Source organism: Macrobrachium rosenbergii, chromosome 56, assembly GCF_040412425.1.
Source record: "Macrobrachium rosenbergii isolate ZJJX-2024 chromosome 56, ASM4041242v1, whole genome shotgun sequence".
NCBI classification, from domain to species: Eukaryota; Metazoa; Arthropoda; class Malacostraca; order Decapoda; family Palaemonidae; genus Macrobrachium; species Macrobrachium rosenbergii.
In genome coordinates, this window is record NC_089796.1 from 25,284,484 (window position 1) to 25,301,672 (window position 17,189).

The window sequence follows — 17,189 nt, forward strand, 5'->3', positions numbered from 1 at the left end:
GAGAATCCTTTCCTGGAGTGACAGAGAGGCATGTTTGTTTCTGAGGAACTGTATGGTAGCTTTGGCTATTTCTTTCCTCTTGGCTGGTGGTAGAGACAGTTTGTGAGTGCTGAGGTCCCAATGAATCCCTAGCCACTGGAATTGAGCTGCTGGAACTAAGCGTGATTTCTTTCTGTTTATTTGGAAACTGAGGTACTCCAAGAAATTGATGACTATATGGGTTGCTCTTTGACACTCTTTGGCACTGGGTGCCCAAATTATCCAATCGTCTAGATACGCAGCCAACATGATCCCTTGGGACCGCAGCTCTTGGACTACTGTCTCTGCCAGTTTGGTAAAAATTGAGTGCGATGTTGAGCCCGAATGGCATGACTCTGAAGGAGTAGGCTTGCTTTCCTAATCTGAATCCCAGGTAAGGGAGAAGTTTTCATTAATAGGGACGTGATAATAGGCGTCTGTAAGATCTATAGAGGTGGTGACGGCCCCACGAGGAAGTAGGGTCCGTACCTGCGAGATTGTAAGCATGCGGAATTTGTCGCACTGAATGAATGAATTGAGACGGGACAGGCCCAGAATTACTCTCCACTTGTCTGAGTCCTTCTTCGGAACACTGAACAGACGGCCTTGAAATTTCAAGTGTCTGACTTTCCTTGTTGCATTCTTCTGCAGGAGTTCTTCTGCAAAGTCCTGTAAGTCCTGGGATGGGTGTTGAAGGAACCTGACTGGTGGGGGAGGCCCCTTGCACCAGCTCCAACCCAGGCCTTTCGAGACTATGCTGTGGGCCCACGGGCTGAAGGTCCAACGGTCCCTGAAGAGATACAATCTCCCTCCTACCTGGGGTGTCTCATTGATTAGGGAAGTCCTACTACCCCTGGTCCCCGCCTCCCCTTCCTCCTTCCTGGTGTTGAGGGACCTCTGTGGCGGCCAGTTCTGCTTCCTCTCGCATACCTGTTATAGCCTCGAAATGTCCCCAGCTCTCAAACGAGGCATTGAAAGCTGGTGACGTCACGAAAGTTGGTGCAGCGGAAGCATGTTGATTCGGTTGCATCAAAACAAACTGCTGTTGAAGTGCGCCTTAGATGTGGAGGGCTGACCGACCTGTGAGACTGGGACAGCCTGAAGCATAGTCGGAGCTTGAGGTCTCTTAAAGCCCTGGAACCTCCTGAACCTTTTCCCTTTAGGCTGAGGGCCGGAGGTCTCAGAAAACTTCCTCTTAAAAGGAAGGCCCCAACGAGAACGGAGACTCTGGTTGGCTCTAGTAGCTTCTGCCATAACATTATTGACCTCATCCTCCGGAAAGAGATTAGGTCCCCAGATAGAACTTTTTATTAGCCTATTAGGTTCATGTCTGATGGTGGTCTCTGTAAAGATGTGTTTTCTGCAATTTTGTCTGGCTACTACAAAGTCATAAAGATCTGACTGGAAGGAAGCCAGAAATGACTTTGTAACCACCTGAAACAAGGGCTCGTCATGGTTAGGCTAGAGCTGTTACTTCTGACATAGTGACTGAGTGCAGGGAACACTTAACCTGCATCTGGCCTCAAATTCTGCTTTGAGCAGAGCTTCCGGAATTCTAGGAAGCTGCTCACTGAACAGGGCGGAGGCACACTCGGGATCGAGTTTCCCCACCGTAAAAGTTGCTGGAGCTCCCAACCAACACTCCGAATCTCCTGGGAAAAGGAGAGAAGTGGAATCCGTTTCCCGGAGCTGAGGCATAGGCTTGCCATCCAATCCCCGCCTGAAGGGTCAACTCCATAATTTTAGTAGTGCAAAGGAGTCGGAATGGCATCACCAGTAGAGAACATCGTGAAAGTCCCTTTGAAAGGAGTAAGTTTAGTGTTCGCACTCCCAACTCGTGAGAGCGCGGCAGAGTGGATTGAGCTTGATCCTTTGGGAAAATAACTGTCTCCTTAGGGACCTTATCAGACCTAACCCAGGCTTCTTCCGTCAGCCTGGCGAAACCTGGATAGGGGGGAACTAAGTCGGGTGGAAAGAACTCCAGTTCCTCCAGACGACGGGTGCCTAAACCTTCGATGGTCAAAGTGTCATTATGCAAAGGGTCATGTAAGGCCAGACGCCACGGGTTTCCGTTATCAAAGGAAGGCAGTTTGGAGGCATCCGGGACAACATGGGACTGATGCGCTGCTCCGGATTGGATGAACCTGGAAAGCAAACTTTCCTGGCCCTGCACCTTCTCTGTCAATGATTGCATAGATTCTCCGGAAGACCGCAGGCTTGTAGCCATATCATTAAGCCTAGCGTCCACTTTAGAGTCGATCTTTTGCATCAAAACATCGACGAAGGCCTCAGAATTAAAGTCAGGTAGAGACTTAGCTTTGAAAATTCTGGATCTCGAGCCCCCTTATGAGGGGGAGCAGCCTTAATTATTGGTGCCACGGTTTGGGAGCCGGAGACGACTGAGAGGAGCTGGCGGATTAGATCTTTGAGGTTTAGGAGGTTTTGAAGAATCTTTCTTTTTCTGTGATTTTACCTTGGGCATAACAGATTGAGATCTGTCCCCAAGGTTAGCTGGATTCGGGAAACCCTGGAAGGAAGAGGAAGAAGAAGACGGTGAATTAAGAAAGGGATTATTCAAACCAACCCCGCCTGTCTCACTTACCACCCTACCTTCAACCTGATGGACATCAACTTCGACAATCATGGGTTCCGAATGTAAATTAATAGCCGCCACCTCTTCCGCCACCTCTCTGCACAGGGCGTCGTCTTGGGAGGGTTGTATATCCAGCCGGAGCTTTTCAATGATCGGTAAAGCGGCGGAGATCCGGGCACCAGGGTAGAGGAGATTACATATCTCCTCTGGAAGCACGTAAGGTTTGCCGGCTGCGACATTCCTCCCGAATCCGCCGACCCAGGACTTCAGAGACGACAGCGCTGCAGAGCGGAATATTGGTTTAGCCTGGAAGAGAAGGCAGGATAAATGAAAATCCCTTCTCAAAGGAAGTTACTACAAGAGGTAATAAAATCAAAAAAGAGACTACAGATTAGCCGACTCGACACTTACCGATTCATCGGACGCCAGTCCGTAAAGCGTAATAAATTTCGCAGCCTTCTGGGTGCCAAACAACTCCATCCCCAACATGAACTGCACAGCTAGAGTGCAACATGAGCGGCATTTTTCGTGACTGAACGATTGCTGGAGAATGGCGAGCACCCAGGTTCTTCACAACGCACCATCTGTAAGCAGAATGATGGTAAATGAGTATCATAAGAACAGGCGCGCTGGAGTAAGACCGCGATTTAGAGAAATTCTTAATAGCATAAAATTAATACAAGGAAAACAAGGCAAAACTCCTCCGGGAATTCCGGCAGAAAAGTAAATTACTGCTAAAAATGACGAATGTTTTAAATTAAACCATAAATAAATGGGGACGTTATGATACTCCGCCGTAACAGTCACTGGATTTCGCTGTATTTACATTCATGGGAACGAAGTCACCATGGCGGAGTAGGGGGAAAAGATATAGCTCCCCAACAAACGCGGTTCATACCATCGTAGTGATAAGAACAACGAAAAACAGGACTAGACCGGCGGAGATGAATGATAATTATCCCAAATGTTATCATGCATACCCGGGACAATGTTCGACACACAAGCTGCCAACCAGTTAGACGTTGGGAGCGAGCCAGCGAAACACCATCCGGATGGAAAAGGGAGCAAGTGACAGAAACCTGGCGAAACAACGATCGGTCGAGTGGGTAGCACCCTCCAGACGCTGAATATACCACCTAAGGGGGGGAGGGGGGGCGAACAAAAGTGAGCGGCTAACCCCCCATACAGGGGAAAACGCACAGTGAAGTCACAAATCAGATGACGATAACTGAGCTGCATACATGAGAGAAGAAAGAGACCGTAGCCTACACTCCAAAACCCAAGCTCTTTGGACTAGATCGGGAGGCCAGTGGGGTATGCCACTGGATGGGGAGAGAAGGACCTAGGTCCTAGCTCAGCCAGCCACACGAGACTAGAACAATCTGGGTAGGAGGAAAAGTGAGGATTCCTCACGCTCAAAAACAGGAACTTCGTGAACAGGGCAAACCTAACCTCCCAAGCCTAATGGCTGAACGGGAGATTAAGGTAGCCTAACATCGTGTAAGAGCACAGCTACGTCTAGCCTAAGTGGATAGGCTAGAAAGCTACCTCTAGGATAACAATACAAAAACAGACACAATATAAAACATTCAAAAGGGGAGCCTGAGGATAAACATATCTAAATACGTATATAAAAGCATAAACGGTTTGACGAAAAGACAGGCCAAGAATATGCCGCAGCATCAGAGGCATAAGGATACCGTGCGGTATCCCAAAATGGCTGCCTGGATGCCAAAACGAATGCAAAACTTAATCTAAAAATATATATGTCATCCTGCCTTGTATAAAACAGCTAACATCATGAATAAATACTTCACACCAACGAGTAAATTTTAAGCTGGAGGGGAAGAGAAACTGATAAAAGGGACCCAAATTCTATTGTCAGAAAATGGGAGACCCATAGCCTACATGATAGTGGATAGGCAAAAACACGATCTCGGCCCCAACCAGCAACACGATACAAAATAAAATAAATTCTCCACACAAGCTCCAAACTATATGGAGAATAACACATAATAATATAAAAAAACGTTGAGATTGAAGATCAAAACTGTAAGAGGCAAACATAAAGCATACGCTGCATATGGCGCAGCGCTGCAAAACGCTAAGAAAAAAGTTCGTAAAACTAAAATTAAATTGCCTCCAAGACCAACAATCCAACCAGAATTAGTACTCAACTTAGATGGTGAGAAAATCTTGGTGGAAGACGTGATGAGCTGCCAAAAAGGGAAAAACAATCACACACAGAATAAACGTGTTTACGCGGGCAGTGCTAAAATTGGAATGACGTGTCAGTCTCGTGATGACGCCTATTTTGCGAGCGGGTGAGAATTCTGGGTTACAGGTTTGTAACGGCCCATCCAATTTGGTACTTTGAGAATTGAGAAGTCTGTTGGACGAAAGGCCTGTGGTAGTGGTAATAGCTCACCCCTTGTGTATATCGACATCTATTTAAGATGAGCGAACTGGAGGTAGTAACTCCAGCATTCTAGATAGCTTTTTTCTCTGGTATATGTAGCAATCTTATACCTAGAAATGTGCTAATTGGAACCAATTTCACTGGCTGACACAGGTCGAACCCAGAAATAGGGGATAGTAGTACAGCTTAAAATAGGCATGGCTCTAGAAGTTGAAATTGAAAGTTCCATTTATAATCACTTGTGCATGGGAAAGAAACTACCTTTGCAGTAATTACTTTGTGATGTTTCCAACATACCATGAAAAATTGCTTGTACTTTTAACTCTTAATGGACAGGCATCATCATATGAGTATCTATGAGGAGTATCTGTAACAGGTTTTGAGTGATGGACGGGCTAACTCTTATGAGTATTAATATTACGTGCCATACGATTTGGATGAATTTAGCAGGAAAGCTGTTCATATCACCTCAGTGGTTGAAATTTGACTTACGGCAACTTCAGTAGCATAGCACAGGAGAGACCCCCTCGACTTGGGACCACCTTGACATGGTGAGGGGGCTCTTGAACCCCAGGAATTTGTTCCCAGGCTTGAGTCCAAGTGTCCCATATACCATTATATATGTGTTTGGATTATTTTTGTGGAATTTTCCACTAATGCTAATATTTATTGGACTTGTTAAATAGGAAAAGATATCATAGCTGGGATTGGGTTTATATCCAAAGCTAAGTAGTGGGAACTGTGGTAGGACCATTAACTACCCGATAATGTTCGGACCTTAGGGATATCAGATTGATATTTCAAGGGCAGAACTATTCTTTAGGGGTGGACCACGGACTCCAGGGTGGTCTGGTTCTAGGGATAGGACTCTCAGCATTCTATCCGGTTTGCCCATGATGTAATTAGGCTGGGGATTGTATTGTAATACTCTCAGCCCTAGCAAGCGGGTTTGGCTTACACTTGGGCACTCTAATCATGTTATACTATCCCCCTGTGGGGTAGGGTATGGGCCAGACATTTGGGAGTCAGTTCTCACTTGTGCCATTGGTGGAGGAATAAACTCCATGAAAGGCTGATTATATCTTTTTAAGGTTTTCAGGTTTTTTTTCCCAATCTTTATGAATAGTGACCATAAGGATTTAGGTACCCCTGGTCCCTTTGATGGTACAGTCTTGGCACAGTTGACGATTGCTGAACCACCTCTGACAACCTTTGTTTGGAAAAATCCAAGAAACATACTAGTGTAATTACACTGGAACCCTATGTTCCAGTGCAGAAAAAACCCAAAAGTAAATATCGTCTTGACCCAACCTTGACTCACTTTGACTCCCTCTTTGAGAGTGGAAGTTGGTCAAGATTCCTGACTGTGGAAGCTGACCAAAATATTTCAGCCTTAAAATTATAAAAATTATCTATTAAATCAGCATCAGCGGCAGAAATGTCGTTCAGACAAATAAAGGAAAAGACTTGGCTTATAGAAGCCACAACAAGAAGTCAGTCCAAAGACTATTTGTCTTTGAAAAATATAGATAACATTAAAGTAAAAGTAGAAAAACATGATACTATGAATAGCATTCAGGGTACCATTGTACTTCCTGAAAATAACAACGAACCAATCGAAAAGAAAATGCTATTAGACTCTCTCGAAAAGAGATACCCCAAGGTCCAGGATTGTGAAGTATATGTTGTACAACGTAAAAAGAAGTAATAAACAAATGATAAAAATAGCAAAAATAAAATTTGAGGGTGAAGATCTACCTCAAAAAATAAAAATTTTAGGCCAAAACAGTGAGTCAAGACCCTATGCCCCAAAGCCACTGCAGTGTCAAAATTGCAGTAAGTATGGGCACACAAAGAAAAATTGTAGAAATGAACCAGTATGCACTTATTGTGGGTCTACTGAACATACCACACAATGGAAGTGCAATGAACCAAGTGTATAAACTGTGGGCAGAATCGTCATGCAAGGTCCAAAGAATGCATTATTATATATACAATACAAAATTAAAAATGTTACAAGAAAGAATTGAAAGTGAGAGGAATTCAAGATCCAGCTAAGGAACTTGCTTAGTCTTCGATAACAAAAACACATACAGGTAAAAGTAGTAAAACGCAGCTAAATAAATCTAAAGAAATTAGTGCTTTACAGAAAAAAACTAATATGGTAAAGAATCAAGAAACAGGCACAAAGGATGCGGTTAACATTTTATCAAATTCATTTGAATTGTTAATGCAAATAGCACAAGATGATGATACTACTACAGAAGTAACAAAGAAAAGTTGTGAAGGACTGGAAATTAAAGATAAAAGGAGACCTTTGGAGAGAACACCACCCAAAACAAAAAAACCAACTATAATTATAGCAACATTGGTTAAACCAAAGACAAAGGATATAAAGAAAGAACAAAAACAAACTAAGAATATACCTCTATCTCCTAAAATAATAGTAAAACCCATGGATACAGATATCCAAAACACTGAAGTTGAAGATAACAATGATTATGTCAAGGGAGAAGAGATTACCCCATCACCAATAATTGGTACAAGAGCAAATGAAACGAGGAACATGCATAAAAACACATTTGGATGTAATGATTATTTTGTAGAATTGTGCAATAATAACAAAAACACAACAAAAGATGGTTTAACAAACAATCTAAGAAATTTTATGAAATATAGAAAAAAAGAAACCACAGATTTGAGTCCCCATGAAAAAGGTTGCATGTGCATTGAGCACTTAGTATATTATAAAGAAAAACAAATGAATGTCGAGAGTAAATTATTAGAAAAAATCCAAGTTGATAATACAAAAAAGAGAGTGAAACTCGACCACTGTAATAAAATATTTTCAACAGCTATATCATACAATGGAACGTAAATGGTCTGCAGGACCAGATTACACCTAGGAGAAATACAACAATTACTAAAAGAATACAAACCAAAGATATTATGATTATAACATGTCAACAAAACATCAACAAGAGGTAAATATACCTTAGCATCTACATCTAGAGAGGAAGAAGGAAATTTAGGTACTGCTATACATGTACAGTACATAACAAAGTATGTTATGACAAAGTACCTTTAAACTTTACTGATTTGCAAATATTGAATAAGAATTAGAATAAGAATAAAAAAGCTAATCATGTAATTTATAATTTATACAACCAACCTAATAAAATTATGACTTTGACAAACTTAAAGAATTACTTAATAATGCCAAGGAACCTACATTAATAGTAGGTGATTTTAATGCTCACAACGCAATGTGCAACTGTAATTGTACAGACTCAAACAGAGCAGGAAGTAAAATAGAAGAATTCATAGATTCATATGACATGTGCTGTATAAATGATAACGATATCAGCGCATATTTTCCTAAAACACATGGAACATTTCCCTCAGTCGACTCTTTGTACAACAAACATAGTTGACAGATTGGATTGAAATACAGTTGACAACTTGCATACAAGTGATCATTTACCAATATTAATTTCATTATTACAAAATAATCCCACCAAGCATGTCCCTCAATATAACGTTTATAAAGCAGATTGCGAGCAATATGAATTCCACACTAGGAATATCCCACCATTTGAATATTTAGAAGACCATAATGAAACTACTAAATTTCATGTTGATTTCATTAAAAATGCTGCTGATAAAGCAATACCAAAATCAAAATGCCATTCAACAAAGCACAAAGTCCCATGTTGGTCTGAAAAATTAACCCTTAAACGCCGAGCCTCTATTTACAAAAACGTCTCCCGTATGCCGGCGGCGTTCGGTGAGTTAGCGCCGAAGCGGAAAAAAAGTTTTTTTCAAAAAATCACAGCACGCTTAGTTTTTAAGAATAAGAGTTCATTTTTGGCTCCTTTTTTTTGTCATTGCCTGAAGTTTAGTATGCAACCATCAGAAATGAAAAAAAAATATCATTATCATATATAAATATTGGAATATATGACAGCAAAAAAAAAAAAAAACATAATTGTATACAAATCGCGATGTGAGCACAACGGTTAAAGCTAATGAGTTAATTTTTTTTATTTGTATTGTACACTAAATTGCGATGATTTTGGTATATAACAAATTGTAAAACGATCAAAGCAACATAGAGAAAATATTATCACAAAATGATGCATGAATTAAGTAACAGCGGACGTAAAAAAATGTTTTTTTTCAAAAATTCACCATAAATCGAAATATTGTGCTAGAGACTTCCGTTTGTTGAAAAATGAAGCTAATTGATTGAATATTACTAGACTGTAAGTGTTTTAGCTTACAATTGCAGTTTTTTCGACCATTTCGGTCGAGTTAAAGTTGACCGAAAGTAGAATTTTTCTATTTATCGTGATTTATATGAAAATATTTCAAAACTGTTGTATTAAAAGCTACAATTTTGAGTTATAAAACTTACTGTTGATTAACATGAAAACAGTTGCAAATTTACGACAATATATAAAACTTTCTGTTAACGACTAATATAAAACGTGCAAAAATTTTTTTCAGAATGAGACCATAAATCGAAATATTGTGCTAGAGACTTCCAATTTATTGCAAAATGAAGGTAAAAGATTGAATATTACTAGAATGTAAGAGTTTTAGCCTACAATTGCGTTTTTACCATTTGGTCGAGTTAAATTTGACCTGAAGGTTGAAAATTTTGGCAGTTATCGTGATTTATGTGAAAATATTTCAAAACTGATAAAAGCTACAACCATGAGCTATCTTCTGTTGTATTCTACATGAAATTGCGCACATTTTCATATATAAAAGTTTATGTAACGACTAATGTAAAACGATGCAAACATTACGACAACATGACGAAAGAATTTCTGAGATGTTCGGCAGAGTTACCGCGTGCAGACATAAGGAAAAAGTTTTTTTTTTTTTTTTTTTTTTTTTTTTCAGAAATTCACCATAAATCGAAATATTGTGCTAGAGACTTTTGTTTGTTGCAAAATGGTACATGATTGAATATTACTAGAATGTAAGAGTTTTAGCTTATAATTGCGTTTTTTGACCATTTCGGTCGAGTTAAAGGTGACCGAAGCTTAAAATTTTGGCAGTTATCGTGATTTATATGAAAATATTTCAAAACTGATAAAAGCTACAACCATGAGTTATTTTCTATTGTATTCTACATGAAATTGCACACATTGCCATATATAAAACTTTATGTAACGACTAATATAAAACAGTGCAAACATTACGACAACGTGTGAAAGAATTTCTGGTGCGGACGTAAGGAAAAAGTTTTTTCAAAAATTCACCATAAATCGAAATATCGTCCTAGAGACTTCCAATTTGTTGCAAAATGAAGGTAAATGATTGAATATTACTAGAATGTAAGAGTTTTAGCTTACAATTGCATTTTTTGACCATTTCGGTCGAGTCAAAGTTGACCGAAGGTTGAAATTTTGGTAGTTATTGTGATTTATATGAAAATATTTCAAAACTGATAAAAGCTACAACCATGAGTTATTTTCTGTTGTATTCTACATGAAATTGCGCACATTTTCATATATAAAACTTTATGTAACAGCTAATATAGAACAGTGCAAAATTTACGACAAAATGATGAAAGAATTTCTGAAATTTTCGGCCGAGTTACTCTTGCTGGCGTAAGAAAAAGGTTTTTTCAAAAATTCACCATAAATCGAAATATTGTGCTAGAGACTTCCAAATTGGTTGCAAAATGAATGTACATGATTGAATATTACTAGAATGTAAGAGTTTTAGCTTAAAATTGCGTTTTTCGACCATTTCGGTCGAGTCAAAGTTGACCGAAGGTTGAAATTTTTTGTAGTCGACGTACGGTATGTCCACTTGTCACCCAACAGACAATTTTAGTCGACGTATGATACGTCCAGTAGGCGTTTAAGGGTTAACAGAATTAATAAAAATAAAACACCAAATTGGAATACGATTAGATCATTTGAATAGAAAGTTCAGTAAAATAAACAAAACATTACCGATATTAGAAGGAACTTTACCAAAAATGACTATACTGTACAGGCTGTCCTCAGTTTACGACGGGGGTTCCGTTCCTACGCTACGTCGTAAGCCGAAACATCATCAAAAATCCCAAGGAAACCTTACTTTTAATGCTTTGGGTGTATTGAAAACAACCCAAAGCATTTAAAATTGAGTTTTTCATCAAAAAACTCCAAGTTTTGATTCTGCCGTTTTGTAGCCATATTTCTTCTGTCGGATCTGCGTTGTAACTCCAGAACATACTTGGTAAACTGGGAAATATTTTCTGATGAATATATTTGAAAAGTGTCGTAACTTTGGAATGTCGTAACCTGGGGACTGCCTGTATTATTACTAGAAATTGATACATTAAAACCTCTATACAACAAAATATCTGCAAAATTTGAAAAAGAAGTAATTCAAGGAAGAATCATTTCATGGAGGAAATATGTATCATCTCTCAAATAATACTCCCATACAAAAAATTTGGGAAAAATCCAGGAAAATGAATGGTACCCATGTTAAACCACCTAGACATGCCATGTTAAAAGATGGGAAAAGAACACTTGATCCAAAAGAAATAAGTAATGTAACCGGAGAAAATTTAGCAAATGTAAGTAGTGATAAAAATTTAGATGAACACTTCCGAACAAAGAAAAATAAAATAGAATTAACAACAATAAATTTTGAAACAATACAAGATGTATATTATAATAGAAAATTTAATATGTCAGAGTTGGAATATGCTCTCTCGAACAGCAATAAATCTGCTCCTGTGGGTGACAATATTTGTTTCATGATGATCTGCCACTTATCATCTTTGGCAAAGTCATACTTAATATGGCTTTGAAATTTATTTCCAGATGAATGGTGTAACGCTATATTCCTATCCCCAAACCCGGAAAGGATCCCAGTAATGTAAATAATTACAGACCAATTTCTTTAACAAGCTGGGTATGCAAATTGCTAGAGAAAATGGTAAATGCTCGACTAACATGGCACATTCGAGAAAATAAAATTTTAACCCCACTCAGGTCGGGTCACAGTGAAACAGATCCATTAGATTCTCTCTCTAACTTAAAAGACCATATATGTAGAGGTTTTGAACGAAAACAAATTACTGAAGCTGTCATTCTTGACATTGAAAAAGCATACGGTACTACATGGAGGTATGCTGTATTAAAAACTTTACAAAAAAATATCTGTGGACATTTACCTAGGTTTATCCAAAACTTTTTGACAAATCGCAGTTTTCAGGTGAGAATTGATGTTCTGTCTAGAACATTTCCACTTGAAAATGGTGTTCCACAGGGAAACATCTTTAGTGGCACACTGTTTACTTTAGCAATTAATGGTATCAGTAATAATCTACCTATTGGCATTAAAAGTAAACTGTATATGGATGATTTTGCCATATACTATTCAGCATCTCAAATAAAACATGCATAACAAATCATTAATAAAAGCATAGTAGGCTTTAAAGTTTCCATAGATAAAACTCAGTCATGTTTTATAAAATAAAAAGTGGAAAAAAGGTGAAGAAATAGAATTAAAAATCAGAAACCATAGTATACCAATTGGCCAAACAGCAAAATTTTTAGGATTAGTATTTGATACTCACTTGAACTGGAATGCCCACATAACATACATCAAGTCTAAATGTAAAAGAGCATTAGATCTAATTAAAAAACTATCAAACACTACTTGGGGAGCCGATAGACATACCCTTACTCTACTGCATAAAGCAACAGTTCTGTCTGTCATTGATTATGGAAGCTAAGTATATGGCTCAGCATCGGACGCAGCGCTGAAAACATAAGACCCTGTTTACAATGAAGGCCTTAGAATATGGTCAGGATCCTTAACATCATCACCAAAATCGTCTTTACAAGTTGAATGTGGTGAACTACCTCGGTCTCTCCATAGAGAGCTAGTAACAATGAAAAGTGCTCTAATAATTCAGACAAGTGATTCTCCAACAAAAAAATTATTTGAATTAAGGGATGTGTTTATAAATAACCATCCACCACCTTTCCCAATTAGAGCTAGAAGATTGTTTGAGTTGCTAAATATAAATATACAGCTGCCTTCAATAGTAAAATCACTTCCCTGGACAATGAATAAAATGAGAATTTTTACACATCTGAAGTATTTATCAAAAAGTTACACATATACACCAGAACACCATAGACAACATACAATGGAGTATATAAGCCGAAAAGGTCCACATTACGCAATATATACGGATGTATCTAAATCAGAACACAGAGTGGGATATGCTGCAGTGTCCCAAGACAAACTTAACAGTTCTCTCTACCTAATAATGCTTCAGTATTCACAGCAGAATTGTGTGGAATTGCATCAGCTATAAAAATAATTAAAGAAACATCATTCAATAATTTTGTGATTTTTAGTGACTTGAGAAGCGCTACAGAAGCTATTCAGAGTCACAAATAAAAAAATATTGTACAACAAATTATTTCTCCATAACTTATATCATAATGGAAAAAATGTAGAAATATGTTGGATCCCTTCCCATGTAAGGATCAAAGGAAATGAAGAGGCACACAAAGCAGCTAAAGAAGCAACCCACATGACAAGATCAAATGTGAATATCCCTATTACTGATTATGTAACACACACAAACGTGGGTATCATAAACAAATGTCAGTATATATGGAATGAAGAACCTGAAAGTAATAAATTGAAACAAATAAAACCTAATGTTAAAAAATGGAGTTCATCATATCAGAGACACGCACAAGTAATTCTAACACGTCTCAGAATAGGCCATACTCGTCTGACACATGGACACTTAATGAGCAACCCACGTGACCCAGCACCTGAGTGCTCAGAGTGCAAGGTGATGATAATGGTCAGACGTGTTATGCGAGTGTCCAAAGTATGACCAACAGACTTTCAACTTTTGGGAATAAATCTATGAATGAAATTTTGTCCGAATCTTTTACATTTTCAGTCATTCGGATTTTGTTCATGAGGAACTGATTTGATTAATAAACCTTTTTAGTGTGTTGTAAGGAAGCATGAGTAAATGTATTTATTGTATGTATGTGTTCCAGTATGAGAGCATGTGCCTAGTGCAGTTTTTAATTTCATTTTAATTTGTTCATCATTGTACTGAATGACCTATCGGGTCCTAGTGCTTGGCCTCAAGCCTAGACCTGGTATTTTAATCTAATCTTTTGGGCTAGCCCTATGAGAGCTGAAAGTCAGTTCACTGGTCTGGTTAAACTACTTTAATAATAGTAATAATAAAATATCACAGGAGAGAGGGAGCTCAGTATGCCTTGAGATTTCATGGGGAGATGTACTGCCTCTCTGTAGCTCTGTCTTTTTCTTTATTTGCTCATAAATATACCCAGGGATTGCTGTTGGTTTTAGTTCTTATCGTTTATGATAGTATGTCAGCAATAATTGTAATTTTGCAAAGAAAAGCTGTTCATATCACTTCAGTGGTCGATATTTGACTTATGGCAATTTTAGTAGTTCAGCACAGGAGAGGGGGGGCTCAGTATGCCTTGAGATTTCATGGGGAGATGTACTGCCTCTCTGTAGCTCTGTCTTTTTCTTTATTTGCTCATAAATATACCCAGGGATTGCTGTTGGTTTTAGTTCATATCCTTTATGGTAGTATGTCAGCTATAATTGTAATTTTGCAAAGAAAAGTGTAAAGAAATATTAGAAAAACATGTATACATCACAAAAAGTTACTGCATCTCCCCATCTCAGTTAATCTTGTAAATATTTTACATAAAATACACTCAGAATTTGTTACTGATTTTAGTTCTTATCAGGCATGATATTGTGTGAGCTGTAATTGTAATTATACAAAATAAAATAAATTATTAGAAAAAACATGTATGGCATGGTAAAATTAGCATATTTTTGCGAGTGTGTTGTAAAAGAGGCCCCACACAGGTTGTAAACAGTCACTTTCAACATCCTGTGGAAGGTAGGGAAAATTTTTTAGAATTTTCTTTCTTACACCGTGTGCATTTGCATATCTTCCTCTTTCCATTGATGTGTTTTTTTAAATTGACCAACCTTAAAGTTTGCCTGGTCTGGGGGTGTGTTTAATATATATTTAGCCTGTCACTTAAGGGTTAAAGTGTATGTTGGTTATTGTAAGATACTTTTTCTTTGCAGCAAAAATATTTTGACTCTGGTGATTATCAAATGGCCAAACAAAAGCCAGCGACTGTGAACAAATCTCGGATGCCTCCCCTGTTAGCTCAGCCAACTGGAGAAGCCATTCCCACTCCAGAGTCTGTTCCTGTCAGGAAAACTTCGATTATCCAGCACAGCAAATTGACTACTGCATCTTAAGTTAAGTGATAAACTGTCCCTGTCATCATCATTTTTTTGCCAGTTGTTAAATATTTTAGGAGGTTTTGGAAGGCCTGTTACCTAAAAATATAAAGTGATAATTTGCCATAGCACATGTTAGTTTATTGGAATTGGTGGTATTTGTTTTTGCGAGGATATGTTGTTACAAAAGGTTAAAATAAAAATGTGCTTTACACAAAATGTATAGGTAATAAGATTAGACTACATTGCCTCCAGCATGAAATACAAGTTCTCCCCTTTTCCAGATGCAGGTTTTGTCTGCACTGGCTCATATCATGAATGATAATCTTATTTAAGGGCTCATCGGGACTTGTGTGGAGACATGATTCATTTAAACCAATATATCTTTTTTGTATTCTATATTGTCCTGTGTCACTGGATGAGGCTGTTGCGAGTGGCTGGCCGGTTATTAAAACTTTAGCATCAGGAAACCTAGTACATACAGCATACAAGTGTGATTGAGATTCCCCAAAAGAGTTTTTAAAATGGCTTTAGCTGAAAGCAGATTATATTATATTAAAATCTACTTTTAGATATAAACTTTTATAATAGCCAATATATATATATACACACATATACAAGACTATGCTTGCCAAACAGTTTTACAATTAATACTTGTTTACAGAATCAATATTAAGCTGTTTTTGCCCATCTCTGTTTTGTGGAATATTCAGGGAATATTTTAACCTTGCTTTAGTTTAAACTTCATGATTTATAAATTTGGCTAGTTTCATATTTTTATTTTGGGGAAGTGTAGGTGCCAATTTTGTTTATGCTTTATTCTTACTTTAGTATGGTATTTGTGTGAATAGGATTCTTTGATACTCCTGTAGAACTGTGTAATGTGATACCCTGATAAATCTTGTTTACTTTGTAAAAGCCTATGGATGGTGGGAGAGAAGTCAAGGTTTGTTTTTATGATAACCTTATGAAATTCCTTTCTTTTCATTTAAAGTGACTTGTCATAGAATAAAACCAAATCAGCCTTTTTTATTTACTTTTTCCATTATTCGTGTATTTTTAGTTGTCAAGTGGAACCTAATGATAGAAATCAGATAATGGTGTAAATTTTGCCAACTGGTAATGGTCTTGGAAGGAAATTTGTGCACTTTCAGATGATATAACTATGTTGCAGAAAGAAAGCATTTTTATTTAATCTGTAAAGCTTAGAGACTCATTTCTTCCATTCACATGATTGTGCAGACAGCTCGCTCATTTTTCCTTCCAGAGCTCATTTTGTTGTGTGATACTGTTCTATATTTTTATCTGTCAGACGAACAGTGTTCATTGGTGTATCAAAAGGTGTACCTAAGATGTAAATTTTCATTGTAAATCAATATGAAATTTGTAATATTTTCATTTCTGACATGTTAAATTTGTTTCATGTAACTTCCATAAAGACCAAAACAACAAAATAAACTGATCTTTATTAAACATGAGTTTTACCTTTAAATGCAGATATCAGTTTATCCTTGCACTTGTGAAAGTGAATTTTTAGGTTTAAAATTACTTTGTAAAGCTTTGTAATGTATCTGATAGGATAAACAAAGAGAGGCTCTAGAGATATAAACAGTTAACCTTACCATATTCATTAATGCACAAAATGCTTGGGCTTCATATTTCAGTTTACTCATTGTGGATATATAGCACATTTGAGGTGGCATTGATCATAAGAGTGGCCAGAAAAATTTGTTCAATTTTGTTCATAAGAAGATAAGAACTTTGTCTTTTATATTATAGAAGTGTTCTTGCTGCAAGTTGAAGCTTTTCATGTCTACTCCCATTTTCCATCGCTCTTGGATTGTTAACTTGAGG

At 37.6% G+C, this 17,189-nt stretch overlaps 1 protein-coding gene across 1 annotated transcript in view; it reads left to right on the top strand.

The window, feature by feature from the left end:
* endos (alpha-endosulfine) overlaps window positions 1-16,808 on the top strand; it is a 60,031-nt gene extending 43,223 nt beyond the window's left edge. Inside the window, exon 4 of the mRNA XM_067099956.1 lies at window positions 15,174-16,808. Within this exon, the coding sequence (XP_066956057.1) occupies window positions 15,174-15,353 (180 nt within the window). The 3' untranslated portion in view covers window positions 15,354-16,808. The remainder of the gene's footprint in view (window positions 1-15,173) is intronic.
* The last annotated feature ends 381 nt before the right edge of the window (window positions 16,809-17,189 follow it).